The sequence below is a fragment of the Schistocerca piceifrons genome, chromosome 2 (assembly GCF_021461385.2).
Source record: "Schistocerca piceifrons isolate TAMUIC-IGC-003096 chromosome 2, iqSchPice1.1, whole genome shotgun sequence".
Taxonomy (NCBI): Eukaryota; Metazoa; Arthropoda; class Insecta; order Orthoptera; family Acrididae; genus Schistocerca; species Schistocerca piceifrons.
This window is the reverse complement of record NC_060139.1, coordinates 529258033-529275816: the sequence shown is the minus strand read 5'-3', so window position 1 is coordinate 529275816 and position 17784 is coordinate 529258033. Positions and strand designations below refer to the sequence as shown.

The 17784-nt window shown below is 41.1% G+C and overlaps 1 protein-coding gene and 1 non-coding gene across 2 annotated transcripts; both read left to right on the top strand.

The window, feature by feature from the left end:
* Positions 1-2079: 2079 nt before the first annotated feature.
* LOC124777043 lies at positions 2080-14550 on the top strand. The gene is made up of 3 exons (XM_047252308.1): positions 2080-2234; positions 5434-5658; positions 14103-14550. The coding sequence occupies exons 1-3, from the start codon at positions 2207-2209 to the stop codon at positions 14162-14164; spliced, it is 315 nt and encodes a 104-aa protein (XP_047108264.1). The 5' UTR covers positions 2080-2206; the 3' UTR covers positions 14165-14550.
* Positions 14551-16371: 1821 nt separating this feature from the next.
* Positions 16372-16446, top strand: Trnal-caa. The gene has a single exon. It is a non-coding gene; the product is annotated as a tRNA-Leu (tRNA).
* Positions 16447-17784: the final 1338 nt, after the last annotated feature.

Genomic DNA, 17784 nt, shown 5'->3' with positions numbered 1-17784 from the left:
GCTTTCGGATTCTTTTACTCCTGAAATCAAAAAGTGTAGAATGAAAAAAATCAAATTAATGTTATCGGCTCATGACTCCCGCATAATTTTCATTTAAGTAAACTTGTACTGGCAACACATGAAAGAGAAACACTAGGCAACTCTGTTCTCCACACAGTAGGCCACAGCAAGCGGCAATAGCGTTGCGTGTGGAGCGTAGCTACCAACCTTGTCGTACAAACCTCCAATTTGTTGTCTCGATTATGGAAAAAGGTATGGCTGTCCTTTCCACCATTAAAAACAATTTCGAGATGTTAGCTATAGTTCGTATGCAGTAATGAATTCCACGAAACGAACCAAATGTAAACTGTAGGCTACAACTTAATTATTCTCTATTGACTTCTCGAGACATGCGCAAAGTTTTACTTTACTCGGGAGTACCACAAGAATGAAGAAAAGGAAACAGTTCATTATACAGCAGTTGCTATAAGATTTGTATCTTTTCATGTTTTTTACTGAATAATTTCCTCACAATCGAATGAGAAAGACGGTAAAGTGAAGCGAAGAAATAAGTAGGACGTCTTCCTTGTAGTTTTTATGATTACACTTTCTCTTTTCTTATTGACAATGAGCCTTGTCCTTCCATCGACAACATTGTAGTCTCATGGACAAATCTAAAACAACAAAACCCATTTAGGGGGAAGAAAGGTGATAGATTACATAATTCACAGCGTGTTAGTTCCAAAACAGGCTCGGCAACACCTTGCCAGATGATGGCTGGATATCTTTTTTTTCAGCTGTGAGTGAATCCGCACCTTGCATTGCTGCCTTGTCCCTGGACCAATGGTGATCGTGTGACTAAGGAAGTCATCTGGATTTGTAATAGATCGTTGTAACACTGCGATACAAACTATCAAATTGCTGCTGCAGACGCACATATAGTACGATGCCCCAGTAATACGCCAAACACGATGGTCAGGAACATAGTCTCCCTACGAGCGTTCATTGCGTGACCACCGCGGCCAGCATTCATGACAGGGCCATGCTGTCGCTGCTCAGGCACTCGCTATTCTTCGAGTTTCACTGCCCCTGTTGACACATATCGTTAAACCGAATGTCGCACTAGATTAAATCTGGGAGCGCTCTATTGAATAGGACACGTAAAACATGCATGAAACTGATCTCCGAAGAGTCGTCACGAGCATTTTCTCCGGCTTTTCAGCAGGTATTTGCAGTTTCGTGTCTGATTGTGTAGTTGGACTTAGCCCAAGCAAGTAGTCGTCGCGACTTCCATGCTTCGCATAGCTTCGATAAAGAGTCTGTTTCATTCCCGTCACAATCAAAATGATACCTTCCTCTAAGTAAAGGCTTTCCCCTTAAAAACGAAAAGCTGTTTGGATTGCAAAATGAGTAGTAGAAATTATCAATGGCATGACTAGATCTCCTTGCATCAGGATTTGAGCCGTACTTCTTTATAAGAGGCTTTTTTGATAGAAAAATAATCTTTATTTCGAGCCTGCGTCTAAATATTGTTGTTCTAATTTTAAAGAAGCTATTTCAAGGAACTCACATTTTTACTCGCACTTTCTCTTTTGTTCGGCAAATTTAACAAATACTACCCCTAAGATGTGTGTGACATGACAACTCAGCTGTGTTGGTGAGCCGTGGCAGTTAACTTACCAGGATATCCGCCTTTTGTTTTCTCGGCTCTACTACAACGACGCCGAATGAGAAGGAAGTGAAGTGCACTCGTCTTTTTACAATGAGATCGAATAAAATTTGGAAATTTGTGGTAAGGTCTTATAGGACCTACTGCGGTCACCGGTCCCTAAGCCTACACACTACTTAAACTAACTTACGCTATGGACAACATACACACTCTTGTGCGAGGAAGAACTCGAACCTCCGACGGGGGGAGCCGCACGGACCCTGACAAGGTGACCCAGACCGCGCGCCTACCCCGTGATGCTACATCGAATGAGAAGGAAGTGAACGGTGCAGTATGATAACCCGTCCTCTTAACAAGGTTGTTGCAATAGCGTTGGCAATAAATATGACACAGCGAACGATAATGCAGCTTGACAAGGACAAGGAAAGTCAATCTGCTACTTGTTGCTGCAATCACAGAAAGGAAAGTTACGATAACATTCAATGATGTCATCGGGTGTTTAAACATATATAAATGAAAATGTAAGACCGAGAGCAGTAGTATTTCTTTGCGAGTACAATGAAGGCTGCTCTGTTGTTTGTTGTTGGTAAGTATTGGTAGAATTTATAAATTTTCGTTCACGATTAACTTTCTTTTTTACCTTTTCTTTATATAAGTCCTGAGGTAGTAATTCGTGTGAAAATCTATTTCTATTGTCGGCGGAAAATTTTTCACTGCCGCAAGTAACGACGTAATACAAATGGGAAACAGTTTTGAGTATTGAGATGGTTCTAGGAAGATTTTTCCATTTGCTTGTGGTCTCGATCAGTGTTAGCGCATAGATACTCGACGAAAGTGTTCGTGTTGTCTAGATAAACAATTTCAGTCGTCTGAGAGTATGACTCGAGTGATTACGAATATTAAGCGTCACAGCTTAGTACTTATATACACATGACTAGCTAACTAGGAATTGTAACGAGCAATAGACGGGTGGACCAGTATTGCCACGTGAAGATAAAAATAACGTGAAACAGACTATCCCGCATTTTACAGGATTGCTAGGCGAAAAGGATAACACAAGATAAGGAGAGATGAAGGATACCAAACCAATGGAATGACTGAGCTTTGAATACAGGAATTAACGAACGACTGTATACTGAGCAGTTACTCGTCTACACCAACGATAACTCTAGAGAAAGTCCGTTCCACATAAAGAAAAATTCACTTCATGGACGAAATACCATATAGTCTTAAAAAGAGTAAACGTGAAGGCTGTGAGGGAAACGAAACCCATCCTGTTATATCACAGAGTTAGTTATAATCGTAGTAATCTTGTTTTAGTTGCTAATTATCACATTGAAGTTTTTCCAGTATCTTCTTAAGCTCTCGCACTTACTAACTAAACGCCCCGCTCTTCCTTATGTCTTCTCTGTTTTCTTGTCTTTGCTTTCGACGCCAGACGGACGAGCACAACTCGCGAAACTGTTGAGTGAGTATCGCTAAGGAAATTCTTTCGTGGAAGAATTTTATTGCCGTGAGAGGTTTCCTAAGATCTGAGACTGGCAACCGCTTTCACTGCAACCGGTTTTCTGGGGTCATTTCCATTTCAGGCCGCTTCGGAAAGATACTGCCACGTATGTTCTGGTTCCAGTGATGAATCGCTAATAGTGTAATTGAACAGTAGGGGATATCTTCATGTTTTTATGCGCAATGGATTATACTCAGTTACTTCAAGGTCAACTTCCAACACCTCCACCAACTGTCGATCCCCTGCAGATTTCAAATGCCCTACAGTCTTGTGACGTTGCAGCATCGCTACAGACTACAGCGTCACTGCGCAAAATCTCATGGAGCTACCATCATTACCACTACATCACTTATATACAGTATGTTAAAAGAAAGTAGTCCTTGTTTTGAGAGATGATTTGAGCACAAAAACAAGAAAAAATCCTTTGCACATGGTCTTTGAGATGCCTACCTTAACACTACTGTGAAACACATCAAGTCTACTTAAGCTGGTTGCTATCTCGAATCATCCACAGAATGCAATAAACTAATAAGTAGAAAAATGAGACCACATTATTTTGTTGTTGTATAGCAGCATATAATCCTCATATTGTGCCTTGACTAAAAAAATATTTTATGTGACTCATGTTCAAAATGATTCAAATGGCTCTGAGCACTATGGGACTTAACATCTGTGGTCATTAGTCCCCTAGAACTTAGAACTACTTAAACCGAACTAACCTAAGGACATCACACACATCCATGCCCGAGGCAGGATTCGAACCTGCGACCGTAGCAGAAGCCATGGTTTGAGGGCAGTACGCTGTTCCTGGTTAACGACCTGAGTCTGTAAAGTTTGTATTGAATATGTCCCAAAAATTTACTATTACACTGGCATGCCTGTCACAGAGCAATCAAAATACTTGCTAGATCTTACTTTGCGATGAGTTGCTTCTGGCACGATGTAATGGTTATTACGAAATTCGTTACTGACGGTAGACTCTTCTTGATGAGAGAGCAGCTTGAATAAAATATATGCACACAGCAGTCTTCAGTAATTCCAACATTTTCTTGTAATCGTGTTCTGTGTACATATATGTGCTGGCTTATTTATATTTCGCCTTGCCACATACGTATTATAACACAATTCCACAACAATTTCCGTTTGGCATTTGCGAGCCAACACACACGTCTGTACCACACAAGAGATGCTTCGCAACTCATCTCTGCCCTTAGTTCTAGGACTGCATGCTCTCGCGCCAACGTCGTTATCTTTCCATGAAATATATTCTTTGTAATAGTTCAACTTAATTCCCTTGACACTGCCAGCGTATTTAATGCAATTAATATTTTTTTATTCCTTATTTATTCACTCAGCATATATTACCTTTTGATAAAATCTAATTAATGACAAAATTCATAAATACATACAGATACAAGAAATGATTATAAACTTAGGCGGTAGCTGAAAAATACATGGGACATCGGGTATTACATACGACCTGCTTTTGTGAGTCGTCGCTAAAGGACGTGCTCGAAATGGTGTTTGCTGTTCACCGTCTATAATAACAGGCTTCCATTATGCTGGAAATTGCAGAAAAAAACTACAACGTAAATGGTTTTCATTAGCTGTTCACAACACGTACTGAATCTGTTAGAAGTAATGTAAGTGCACTTATCCAGAACTGTGAATACGGTTTACAGTTTCAACAACTGCTCAAAGCTCTTAAGGTAAGCGTTTTAGATTCTATTTGAACTGGACTTCTCTCATAGTTTTATCCGAACTACAACCTCTCAAAATATGCAATACTTTTTCTTTTACACCGTGTGTATTCTGAACTGTAGTGGCCATGTGACATTTCCACGTCGTACCTTTGAAATTATCTTTCCAATTATCGATTTTGTTCCATTAAGAGCGATATCTTGAGTTATATCTGCATTTAGGTACCGAAAACATTCTCCTGTTTTGGTACAGTACGTCTAAAAACATTCTACATAAATGTCACAAATATGAGGTATTCTCCTACTATAGCTTCCCCGATATCAGATACATTGGATATCATGTACAACTTAGAGACTACGAGACAATAGAGAACCATTTACATCCAGAGACAATACATTAGCAAGTGGCTGAGTAGTGGCATGAGTCACCAGAGTTGCATTGCATCTCGGTATTTTAAGGCTGGCACCTGCCAGAGTCGCAGTACCAGGCAGTAGTATCAGAGCGCTAGATGGTGAAGTTACACTAACAGGCAGTGGACAAAGTTACGAGCTGTAATACTGTTCATCGTTTTCTACAGCACTGGTCGCAGTTGCGGTGGTGCACGGACAACCAGAAGAGTCGACCAATGCCACCATCCAGGGTGCGGAAGAGCCGTCCGCCACCTTCTCGGCTGGGGTGAGACTGTCGGCGCCGTCGTACGCGGAAGAAGACGAGGATACCATTTGTGTCCAGGCAGACAACAAGTTCTACTTGTATGCTAATTCACTGAAGCTGTATTCTTGCTACAACCTGCTACCGAAGGGTACGTTACTTTAAACAACAAGATTTTCTATACATGATTGACAAGATTACCACGGACTGTTTAGTATAATATTTCATGAATTGTTCCAAAGTGAATGTGAGAATATGAGTTACATCAAACCATCTAGGGAAGCAGTATATTGTTACCTCCCCGTGAACAATGCAACATTCTGCACTTTACGAAACTGCAAACTCATCGAAATCTTCACCAAAACTATTTCAAGCAATTTCCTGCATATATCTAATTCTCTTTTTCCATTTACATGTTGTACTCTTAAATCTTCTGAATTTTTTAACTTTCTGCAGTTTAGAAACTGAGTACTTTTGTTTGGATTATGTTGTGTAACGCGACATGAAGTTCTCCATAGGCTATAGTCTCAACATTTAGCAAAGAGATATTTTAATGGGCGACGCATGTTAGCACGAGTACCGCGTGGTTTATTTTGAAGTAAATATGTTGCTAGCTTTCTACCTAGATCTAGATACAGTAAAGCATTGTAAAATGATAGGCAAGGCACACTTTTCGTTGTACTTTGTTGAAGGTCAACAGAGGAACTAGTGTACATCATCAATACTCGTTATACGTTCATGAAAAAAAAATAGAAATAGGATACAAGATTGGAAAAGTTCAAAATTTAGCCACCAACCTGTGTGCCTAAGACAGGCGATGATACGCCATTTTTGTAATCATCCGCACAAGCATTGTAAAAAATTACCCCGTATTTGAGGCATTTATAAAGAGCAGCAGGCCACACATAGTATTTGGGAGCCAGTGAAGCGTGAAAGCAGAACTTGGTAAAAGCAAGTTAATTATGTCACACCAGAATATCGAGGTAGAAGGAGTGGAAAATAGCGTAGTCGTAGTACTAGTTGAGATTTCCATCGAGTCAGAAATTGTGTCTGTAATGCGTTGATTAGCACGAAAGTAAAGGTTATGCGTAAGCCAAAAAGCGCAGGTATATCCTTCTAATGGCTTATAGACTCGCCTGTAGAAATAACTTAAAATGAAAAATTAATTCGTGTGTACGTGTCCTTCGAAGTTGTGTCGAGTATTTAGAGACCTAAGCAGTCATAAGAATACCAACAATCTTGCTTAGTGATCATTTGTGTAAAAGCTTCGTAGAACAGATATTATTGAACTAACAAGTGGCAGATGTAGACAAACAGATATGAGCACATATTGAGCTGTACCATTGTCTTACCGTTCCTGATGTGCTCGTAGTGTAATGAATATGAGGAAGGATATGTATACAAATCAAGCGAAGAAGTTTACATATGTAGTGAATTTGTTACAACACAACCACGATATTATTGCACTTGGCTTTCCGTGGCCGCCACCGGAAAGAGGCGGTGACCTTACAGTAAACAAGTAAAGGGATGGCTAAGGAAAACGCATTTCAGCACAGCTGTGCGTATACTGTCAAGTGGTTCATAGTGTCATCGTGAAATATTACGATAAAATCTCACGATTAGCAGACCGAAGCGCCTTCTCTCCCAGGAACAATAATATTGCTGTCGACTAATAAACAGCAGGTCACCTCAGATCACAACAGTCAGTTAACTTCGACAGGGATCGTACGGAGCAATAGTGGCACAAGATACAGAGAATAATTCCTAAAACTCTAGTAAAATCGGAATCTTCTAGAGCAGATGAAGATGAGAGGGCTCACCATTAAATTCCTTTGACTCTCTCTCCAAACTATTAACATTTTGGTTATCTTGTTCTTTTCGCACATAGTATCCTGAGCAGTATTGAGGTTACGGAAGCATTGTTTACATACTTCTCAGAGTCTGTAACTGATCAACAGGCTAACACAGGCACCGAACATTTCGATTAGTATATGCCATCCGATTGTAAAATACAGCTGATATACGTCCGGACAGAGTGCCGGTCGGTTCACAACCCGACATGATGAGGAATACGATGATGGTATATTTAAAGGGCTCAAATTGGAGGTTGTTAGTCAGTATGCCACTCCCAGAAGAGGTGTACTGTGAACGCTGTAGACTACACTATAAGAAGGCAAATAAAGCTGTGTATTTAAAAGAGCCGAATGAACACGCCTCCTCTTACTCAGGCACCGCGAATACTTTTGTGCGCTGCCAGTTTCTGCACAGACGATCAAAATGTGAATTAACTCCTTTATCCAATGGTAATGTTTCCGTTATCTACACGGCATGTCTCGCTATGAGAAAATGCAGGCTTGTGGAGAGCATGGTTCCTCAGCCTTGTCGCGTATGTTAGAAATCAAGCTGGTTCTTTAGATACATAATGACGGTCTCATATCTCATTGTGGACAACGTCTAACTTTATGTATGTCTGCCTTGCTAGTCCATATACAGGGCATTCGTATCCAAGACAGAACCGAAGAAATTCAATGTAAAGCTGCAGGACTTGAGAACTGTAGGCACTAAGGCACTTTATGATTTTATGTGCTTCCTGGCACCTTGCTTTCACTTCCCTAACATGTTCCAGAGATCTCCATTTATCACCAAAAAGCTGGCTCAGTAATGTAACTGATTTGCTACAGTAATCTAGAGTAAAAATGTTTCAGTTTAGTTAAAAAAACAATATGAAAAATTATAGTCTATAAAATTGTTTCTCTACAAACATTTAGACATAGTGTCGAGCTGAGACTTCATGACGAACAGAAAATTGAGAAATAAGCCACGAACAGGGAGCACTAAACTGGATTTCTTTTGACTCGTCAGTCTTCTGACTGGTTCGTTGTGGTCCACCACCATTTTCTCTCCTTTGTCCAACTTTTCATCACAGAGTAGCACTTTCAACCTATGTCCTCAGTTATTTGCTGAACGTATCCCAAACTTTGTCCACACCTACATTTTTTACCTTCTACAGCTCTCTCCGGTAACAAGAGTCATTCTCTGATGTCTTAGCAGATGTTCTATCATACCGTTGTTTTTCTTTTCAGTGTTTCCCATACATTCCTTTATTCGCATATTCTGGGGAGAACCCCCTCATGTCTTACTTTATCAGACCACCTAATTTTCAACATTCTTCAGTAGCACCACATCATAAATGCTTATATTCCCTTCTGTTCCGGTTTTCTCACAGTCCAGCTCTCATTGCTACAGAATGCTATGCTCCAAACGTACTTTCTCAGAAATTTCATCCCTAAACTAACACCTGAAACTGGCAGAGTTTTGGCCAAGAATACCCTTTTATCAGCGCTAGTCTCCTTCTTATGTCCTCATTCTCTAGTCCGTCATGTGTTTTTTGCTGACTGATTAGCAAAATTCCTTCACGCCATCTCGATCGTGATAGCCAGTTAAGTTTCCGACTGTTCTCTTTTCTGCTACTTCTTTTTACTTTCGCCTTTTTGCGACTTACTATCAATCCATATTCTGCATTCATTAGACCGTTGGTTCCATTCAACAGTTCCCGTAATTCTTCATCATTTTAAATGAGGACAGCAATGTCGTCAGGTAATCTTATTTTTTTTTTCCTGTCACCATAAATTTTAATCCCACACATGAGCCTTCCTCTTATTTCCGTTTTGCATCTTGAACAGATGGGGTGAAAGATTACCCCTTCCTCTTACATCCTCTTCAATCACAGAGTTTTGTTCCTCGTCTTCCATTCTTACTGTTCTTGTACTTGTATTTTACCATATTTCGTTGCAGCTTACCCCTTCTTTCTCAGGATTTGAAGCATCTTACAGCGTTTAACATGTCGAACGCTTTTACCACGTTGACAAATCCTACGAACATGTCTTAATTTTTCTTCGAGCTTGCCTCTGTTGTCAACCACAATCTCAGAACTGTCATATTTACCTTTCCTATGCACACTGACCGTAATCTAACATATCTTCAGTCTACTTTTACACTCTTCTGTATATTATTCCTGTCAGCTACTTGAGTGCATGAGCTTATATGCTGATTGTATGACAATTGCAGCACTTGTCGACTCTAACAATCTTGGGAACTGTTCGGAAGTTTTTTTTTTTCGGAAAGTCTGATTGTATATCACCAGTCTCCTTATAATACTCGTACACATCAACTAGATTCTGATATAATTTTATCTATCCCTTCTGCCCCATCTGATTTACGTCTTCCAAGGCCATTATAATTTCTAATATTCTATCCCCTAAGCCTTCCCTATCGACTTCTGTTCCTTTTCCTGTTCTGTCATCACGTGAGTCGTCCTGCTCATAGATGCCCTCTGCGTACTCGTTCCATCTATCCTCTGTCTCCTCTTCATTTAACAGTAGAATTCCTGTTGCACTCGTATTGTTGCAGCGCTTCTTTTATTTCACTGAAAGTTGTTTTTACTTTTCTATAGGTTGAGTCAATCCTTTCGTCAAAGTTGAGTCAATCGTTCCGGCAAACTTTACTTTTTTTGATCTCTTCATCTTTTTCGTGGAGGCATTTTGCCTAAGCTTGCCTTCATACTCTATTTGGCTCATTCCTAAGTGACTTGCATTTCTCAATTTCACTGAACGGATTTTTAATTCTTTCTTTCGTCGATCAGCGGAAGTATTTCTTTTGTTATCCACTGTTTCTTCGCAGTTATTTTCCTTTTACCTACGTTTCTCTCTTCAAATTTTGCGACTGCCCCTTTCAGAGATGTCCATTACTCTTCAGCTGAACTACTTACTGAGTTTTTCATTATGGTTGTATCTATAGCCTCAAACAACTTCAGAGGAGTCCCTTCACTCCTTACTACTTCTGTATGTCACTTACTTGTGCACTGATTCTTCCTGACCTGTCTCTTCAAATTTAGCCAACTCATCGTCATTACTACGCTTTACAATCCAATATTTGAATTCGAAATATCTGCCTCATCATGACCTAATTTAACTGAAATTTTCATGTATCTCGCAGCCTTCTCAAAGTTTAACTCCTCCATGTGTGATTCTTGTACAGTCTTTACGTTATTAAACCTATTGCAGAACATATTAATCTTTCTCCGGTCTCGTTCCTACTACCAAGCTCATTTTTAACCGTAAACCTATCCTGTACGCCTTCCTGCACAACCACTTTCCAATCCCCCATGACTTCAAGATTTTCATATACCTTTACATACTGAATTACCAATTGAAACCTAATATACTTTCTCTACCTCTTCATCTGCTTGCGACGAAGCATTCATATCGAAACTATTGTTGTCAGCGTTGGTTTGCTGTCGAATCTGATGAGAGCAACCCTATCAGTGAAATGTTCGCAGTAACTCACTCATTGTCCTACCATCCCATTCATAATAAATTCTAATCCAGTAATACAATTTTCTGCATCTTTTCATATTACTGTACACTCATCTGACCAGAAAGCGTATGTACTCTTCCAATTTCACATCCGTGACGCCCACTGTTCATTAGCGCGCCTTAGCATTTCCGTTTTCAGATTTTCTAGCTTCCCTACCACGTTGAATCTTCTGCCATTCCACGTCCAGATTCGTTGAGCGTTATTCTTTCTTTGGTTTTTCAATCACTTGTCAAGGTCTCCTCTCGTTTCGGAGTCCCCTCCCAGAGATCTGAGCGCGGTACTTGTTAGGAATCTTTTCCCAATGGCGAGGTTATGAGGGCACTTTCTCAGTTATAGGCCACATGTCTTGCAGATACGCATTATCTGCTCTTAATGCAGTGGTTACCATTGTCTTCTGCATGATCATGCCACTTAACGTTGCTGAGTGTTCCGCCTTGTAGGGGCAGTTTGCCACTCCAGGGGAAATAGAGAGATCTGAAGCTCTGTTGGCACTTCCGCTCTCTTTGACAAAGCCGTTTGCAGGGTGAGGGTGACTTTACGCCGGAAGTTTTCGGCCGCTATTGCTATTCTAAATTTAAGCAGTGAGGACGATTCTAACACGGAATGACCAATGTTGGACTATTAATGAAAGACGCTACACCTAGACCATGGGTGCAATCCTGAAATTATAATTGTGGACATTATGCTGTTAATGGCGATATCAAAAACTTCCTCTGGGTACAGCCTATATTTGAAGAATATGATCCAATGGCACGTGTCCGAAGCTACAAAGAAAATAACTTCTGTTCAGGAAGGGCAATGCGAGAAGGTGAAAACTCCCCGTATTTCTCATTCATGAATATGAATGGATGTCTGTATTCCTTTCCTTATTCAACTTAAAACTCAGCTTCTTCCTCTCTGCAGCTTCACAAGTCTATGCCCGAATTATGTGCCCCAAGTTAACGCATACGTGACTGTTTCCTCTGTGAACTGACGTCTTTACATTGCGTACATTCGCAATATAGTCATTCTTTCTGCAATTTCTCTGTGCCTATGTTCAATGTGTCTCGCTATGCCACCACATTTGTAATTGAATGAACAATTTTTTTAAGTACAGATCCACCTGTAGTGGATGTTCTCGAAGTTCTGTACTTTTTGTCGGGTTTGGCACTTGGTGAACTATTTTAGTGTCGACGAGAAGAGTATTTTTCTTTGTCGATTAACAGATTTACGTGTACCATCCAAACTGTTGAAACCTTTAAGTACACATAACACTCACAAATTAGCAAACCAGCCTTCTAATACTGTAAAAATTTTCTGTATTATTGATGTTTTATGTTATATTCTCCCAGATACTCGACTGGGAGCACTATCTACATCACCTTTCTTATTTGGATATTTTTATCTCTTCTGCTCAAACAACCCACTTTGCGAATTGCTAGCTTGAGAAACGGAAAACAAAGTTATTTTCTCAAGTACCGATGGATCAATACAGCCCATCAGGACAAAATACCGATTTTCTGCTGAAGATCTCGCGTATGACAAGTTTTCTAGAGGTCGACTGTCTCGCCTCAGCTTTCATCTGACTCATGGGAACGTACCACGCCTGTAGACTGCTTTTCTTACTTTGTTTAAATATATGGTTAGGACCCATCTCGGAAGCCGTGCAGTTAAGGTGAGATCTCTGCCTTGTATGACATACGACGTGCCTACTTCATCACAACTGTAGTCGTTGAGGCACGCTCAGAAGTTACGGCAACTGATGACTCGCGACGCTGGTGAGCACCCAGCTAGGTAACGCCGAGATTGTCACACCTGTACCCTGTCATTACTGGCTGAGCCACCGAGGGAAGCAATCGAGTTTAGACTTGCAGCACAGAAATACATGGGATATGAACTATTGCAGTCACAGAGGCCCATGTTTGGCCCGCAAGATTACTTTGAATCAAATACAGGGCCCAAAAACTCCACCGAATATTTGAAATGTAAAACTGTGTCCATCATTTGCAGGTTACGTAAGGTAGAAAACGATCAGGAGTATTAAAGTCAAGACGTGCACGCACACATACACACACTCACACACACACACACACACACACACACACACACACAAACACACACACACACACACACACATAAACCTCTGTATTTCATATGTCAAATATAATATATGCTCTTTAAGTACATATGCATTCAGTAATTAATTTTTTTCGGAAATTGTAATAACTTTCTCATCAAATTTTTTTCGTTCGACCACAGTGAATGTACTGGACTGGGTGGGCGAGTGTGCGGACGGGAGAATATCGTGTCTGCACTGAGCGCGTAGAACAGAGTAACCGCTTCGCACTGCTTCACGTTGGATCAATCCAGGGCGGTTTAAGACCACATCAGATCGTTCACGTGGGGCAAGGAGTTACTGCTATAGGGGACGGGCGGCGCTCACCACTGCCCAACTCCCAAATTATGGGTTCTTCAAATCCGTTTCCTGTATGGGAAAATGGCTCTGAGCACTATGGGACTTACCGTCCGAGGTCATCAGTCCTCTACAACTTAGAACTACTTAAACCTAACTAACCTAAGGACATCACCCACATCCATGCCCGAGGCAGGATTCGAACCTGCGACCGTAGCGGTCACGCGGTTCCAGACTGTAGCGCCTAGAACCGCTCGGCCACCACAGCCGGCCACTGTATGGGAAACTGAGGCCCTGAGATGGTGAAGATTTATCATATCACAGTATAGATTTCTGGCGTATTGACTCCCGCGCACGTGGGCAGCCTTACCCTCCTTGAAGAGTTTCGTTCGATTGACATCCTAACTCTCTCTAAATGCACCAAGCTTGATATTTACTAGCGTGGTCCATGTGCCAAAGAGCCGTCTACTATAATGCCAGTATGAATAGGAAGCCGCTTACACAGGGCTATCTATTTAAAACGCATGAACAAAAGAAGGTAGTTACTGTTCCGAGGAGGTGCTAAATCAATACAACATCCCCACGAACTATCACTGGTACATGTGGAAACGACACTCTCTCTAGGGCATCTATTACCACAGTTCTCTCACATTCTCACTGTTATGCGACCGTAACATAATCTTTCCACAGTGCTGAAAATGAAATTCGTGCCATGTAAAAAAAGTGATAACCTATCACATTGTTATCAGTAGTAAATATCAAATAGTATTTAATTCTATTAATAGTTTCTAACTTTAATAAAACATATTTCCTTCTGTTTGTTGTAGTTTACGTGGTGAAACCAAAGAGCTTATGCAAACCAACCCTGTCAGATTGTCCCAAGAACTAGGAGTATTGCAAGCCTGCTGGGTCATCTTGAAGAGACTGACTCGTCTGCGAGTGACTGACGACCAGATGGCTGGCCTGCTCACTGAAGAATCTACAATATTCAGAGAAAGCAAGAAATCTCAATTGCGACAGAACTTACCACTTTTTCTAGCAACAAGAACTGGAGGAATCGACTAATCCTCTTTCATCATAGTTTCTGATTGCTTCACGACATGCAGTAAATCACACCAGATTGCTTCACGACATGCAATAAGTCACACCAGCATTACATTTAGGCGAGAAACTGACGGCAAAAACTTGTGTTTAAAAACATGGTCTTCCCTGTTTTTTATCTTTCTGTTGGCCTTGTAATAGTTTTATACTGACGCAATAAAACTGTATTTTCAAGCCGTCAGCTGTTATAATTCAGTCTTTGAATACATTTCCTTATCTGCAGCTTCACATTATTATTCGCAAATTTTGACTCTATATTAATCATACAAAACGCAATTCATCCATTCATGCTAACCTCGTACCATCCCAATACCCAATTCCCGCCCTAACACGTTGATTGAAACGATGTCACTGGTGGACACAGCAGAGACTTAAGACTGACACAGTGGCTTGGCCTTGTCTTTCCTGGATAAAGCGTGAAATACTTGCAGCACAGAATACATGGTATCTTCTCTGGATGTTCTATATGGAGGACCAAGGTGGTAAGCAAAACAGTTTTATTTCAAGCTATTACGCAGAGAAATCTGTGAAATACAACGCCATGAAAGAAGTTTGCATTATCGCTGTAAAAAAAGTGATCGTGTACCGTCTCAGTCTCTGGCTCTTCTAGACTGAAACATAAAAACCAAGGCGTGCTAAAAACTAATGCCTACGAATTATACACGTGAAAAATCTAAAAGCTTTTTAAATAGAATAAAGTTTATTATCAATTTTCTTCTTCATTCTCCAGTCTACATACTTATATCTCATCATTATCACCATAGCGACGAACAAATTTCTCCGAACGAGTGACCAGTTTCTTGATACCGCCATTGTAGAATGCCTGACTTCGTTAAAAGAGCCACAACGTTACCTCTGCCTGCACTGCTTCGTCACTGTCAATGTGAAATCACTAAAAGGGTTCTTCAAGCTCTGGAACCAAACTAAAATCGGATGGAGCCAACCCGGGATTGTATGGAGGATGAACGATGAATTGAGCCCAAGGTGTTCGTCTGTTACAGATATCCTCATGCTAAAAGAAAGCGTGCTCCATGTTTGGAAGAACTCTATCAATTTGTGTTTTCAGCTTTATGAAGGATTACAGAACTCTGCTTCTCAATCGCCGACATAGCAATGTTGCACACAACCATTCTACACGCTGCGTTTAGGGGACCTACACCAGCAGAGGAGCGCAACTTGCGTCAGAGAAACGTAAAAGTCGACCAAGTAATATGCATGGCATGTAATACAGCAACTGGTATTTTGAACACAATACAAAGTACAGAAGCATACCTTTTAGCACGCCTCTTTATCAGTAATATATTATTTCTTATCAAGTGCGGTACCATTTTGCACAGTAACCGTTAATTTCATTGATTGAAGTGATTTTTCGATTTACAGACACTGACTTATGAATGTTTCTGACGTAGATCATTGTTCCACCGAATATCTTTGGTGTGACGTCATAAGCGAGTGACTGCGTGTGAGATCGCTCTCTAAGTTTTTTATATATTTTTAGATACCTGTTTTAACGGTTTTTGTGATAATATTTACTATATAAGTGACTTATTAGTGGTTTCTTCATTCACCTCTGCCTTTCTTGTGTTGTGACCTGATATATCTGAGTGTTTCGTATCGAGCAACGTAGCCTCTTACCTGTGTTTAGATTCCGCGCTGACCAGTTGCAGCTGTAGCGGCGCAACGAAAGCTAAGTACTAATTAATTCCAGAATGAGATTTTCACTCTGCAGCGGAGTGTGCGCTGATATGAAACTTCCTGGCGGATTTAAACTGTGTGCCCGACCGAGACTCGAACTCGGGACCTTTGCGTTTCGCGGGCAAGTGCTCTACCAATTCTGGAAACATCCTCCAGGCTGTGGCTAAGCCATGTCTCCACAGTATCCTTTCTTTCAGGAGTGCTAGTTCTGCAAGGTTCGCAGAAGAGCTTCTGTAAAGTTTGGAAGGTAGGAGACGAGATACTGGCAGAAGTACAGCTGTGATTACAGGGCGTGAGTCGTGCTTCGGTAGCTCAGTTGGTAGAGCACTTGCCCGCAAAAGGCAAAGGTCCCGAGTTCGAGTCTCGGTCGGGCACACAGTTTTAATCTGCCAGGAAGTTTCATACTAATTAATTGTTTGTGTATAGTGGTTTATTTAGGAACTTTAGTAGTCTTCAACCGGTGTTTTTTGTGTTTTCTGGTGAAATAATTTCAGAAGAACCTTTTGGGAACTGTTTTCAGCTTCCTTAGTGTGTCATTAGACATTTGATTCTCTTTCTCTATTAGTCTTTTGTTACATTCACATTTGTTGTTTATTAATACTGTTAATAATAGTAGTTACTTCCCTTGTAGAGTAAGTTTGTGATTATTGTAGTCAGGTTTTTAACATCTTCTTATTGTAGTAGCGGAACTTAGAAAAAGTAAAATTTTACCATGAGTGAGAAGTGTGGGCTTTGCCGTAGGTTCGTGAGTAGTGGATTGCGGTGTGAGACTTGTTCGAAGTATTTTCACTGGGGGGAATGCAGTGGGGAAGCCAGTGGGCATTCTGGTGAGATCCTCTCCTGGAACTGCAGGTTATGTAGCAAGAGTAAGTTAATAGAGGAGCAGGAGCGTAAGATCTGTGCCCTTCAGGTGCAGTTGAAAAACGCACAGGAGGAGCTAGATAGGATGAGGAGGGAGAAGGGGGTTGGGGAATGGGAGCTGGCTGTTGGCAAGAGATCTGCTAGGAGACGAAGATTTTCAGATAGTTTTACTATTGGTGTTTACAATAGATATGACCAACTGTCAGAGTCTAGTGGAGAGGAATCTCTAGTAGCTGTAGATGTAGGAAGTATGCAGCAGATCTCAGTAGTTACGGTGGCTAGAACAGTTGCAAAGTCGAAGAAGAAGGTTCTGCTGTTAGGTAGTTCTCATGGCAGAGGTGTAGGCCAGCAGTTGCAGGAAGTGCTGGGGAGTGAGTACCAGGCCACCAGCATTGTGAAGCCTAATGCAGGATTGGCTCAGGTGACTGTTAACATAGAGGGGTTATGTAGGGATTTTACTAAAGAGGATCAGGTAGTGATAGTGGGTGGGGCTGGTAATAGTATTGATAGGGATGGGGAGTATGACATAGATGGTGACCTGGAAAAGATAGCCACTCAGACTGGCAACACGATTGTGCATTTCGTGGAACTGTTTCAGCGTCACGATCGGCCTCATCTTAATACAACCGTCAGGCGTAATAGCATGAGACTTGGGGGTGCGCTGATGACAGAAAGCATGGGTCACATTTCAATGGTGTCGGTGGGGTCTATCAGCAGGACGGGTTTCACTAGACATGGCCTGCACCTCAACAGGTATGGGAAGGGGAGGTTAGCAAAGCTTATAGGTGACAGCATAGGTGGGGTTGGTGGGATCACTCATGGGAAAATTCCTGCAGTAGTGGGTGTTAGAGC

Coding starts and splice junctions, on each gene's coding strand:
- LOC124777043 (XM_047252308.1), top strand. CDS start 2,207: ATGAAGGCTGCTCTGTTGTTTGTTGTTG. Junction 2,235..5,433: donor TGCTCTGTTGTTTGTTGTTG/GTAAGTATTGGT, acceptor CGTTTTCTACAG/CACTGGTCGCAGTTGCGGTG. Junction 5,659..14,102: donor CTACAACCTGCTACCGAAGG/GTACGTTACTTT, acceptor TGTTTGTTGTAG/TTTACGTGGTGAAACCAAAG.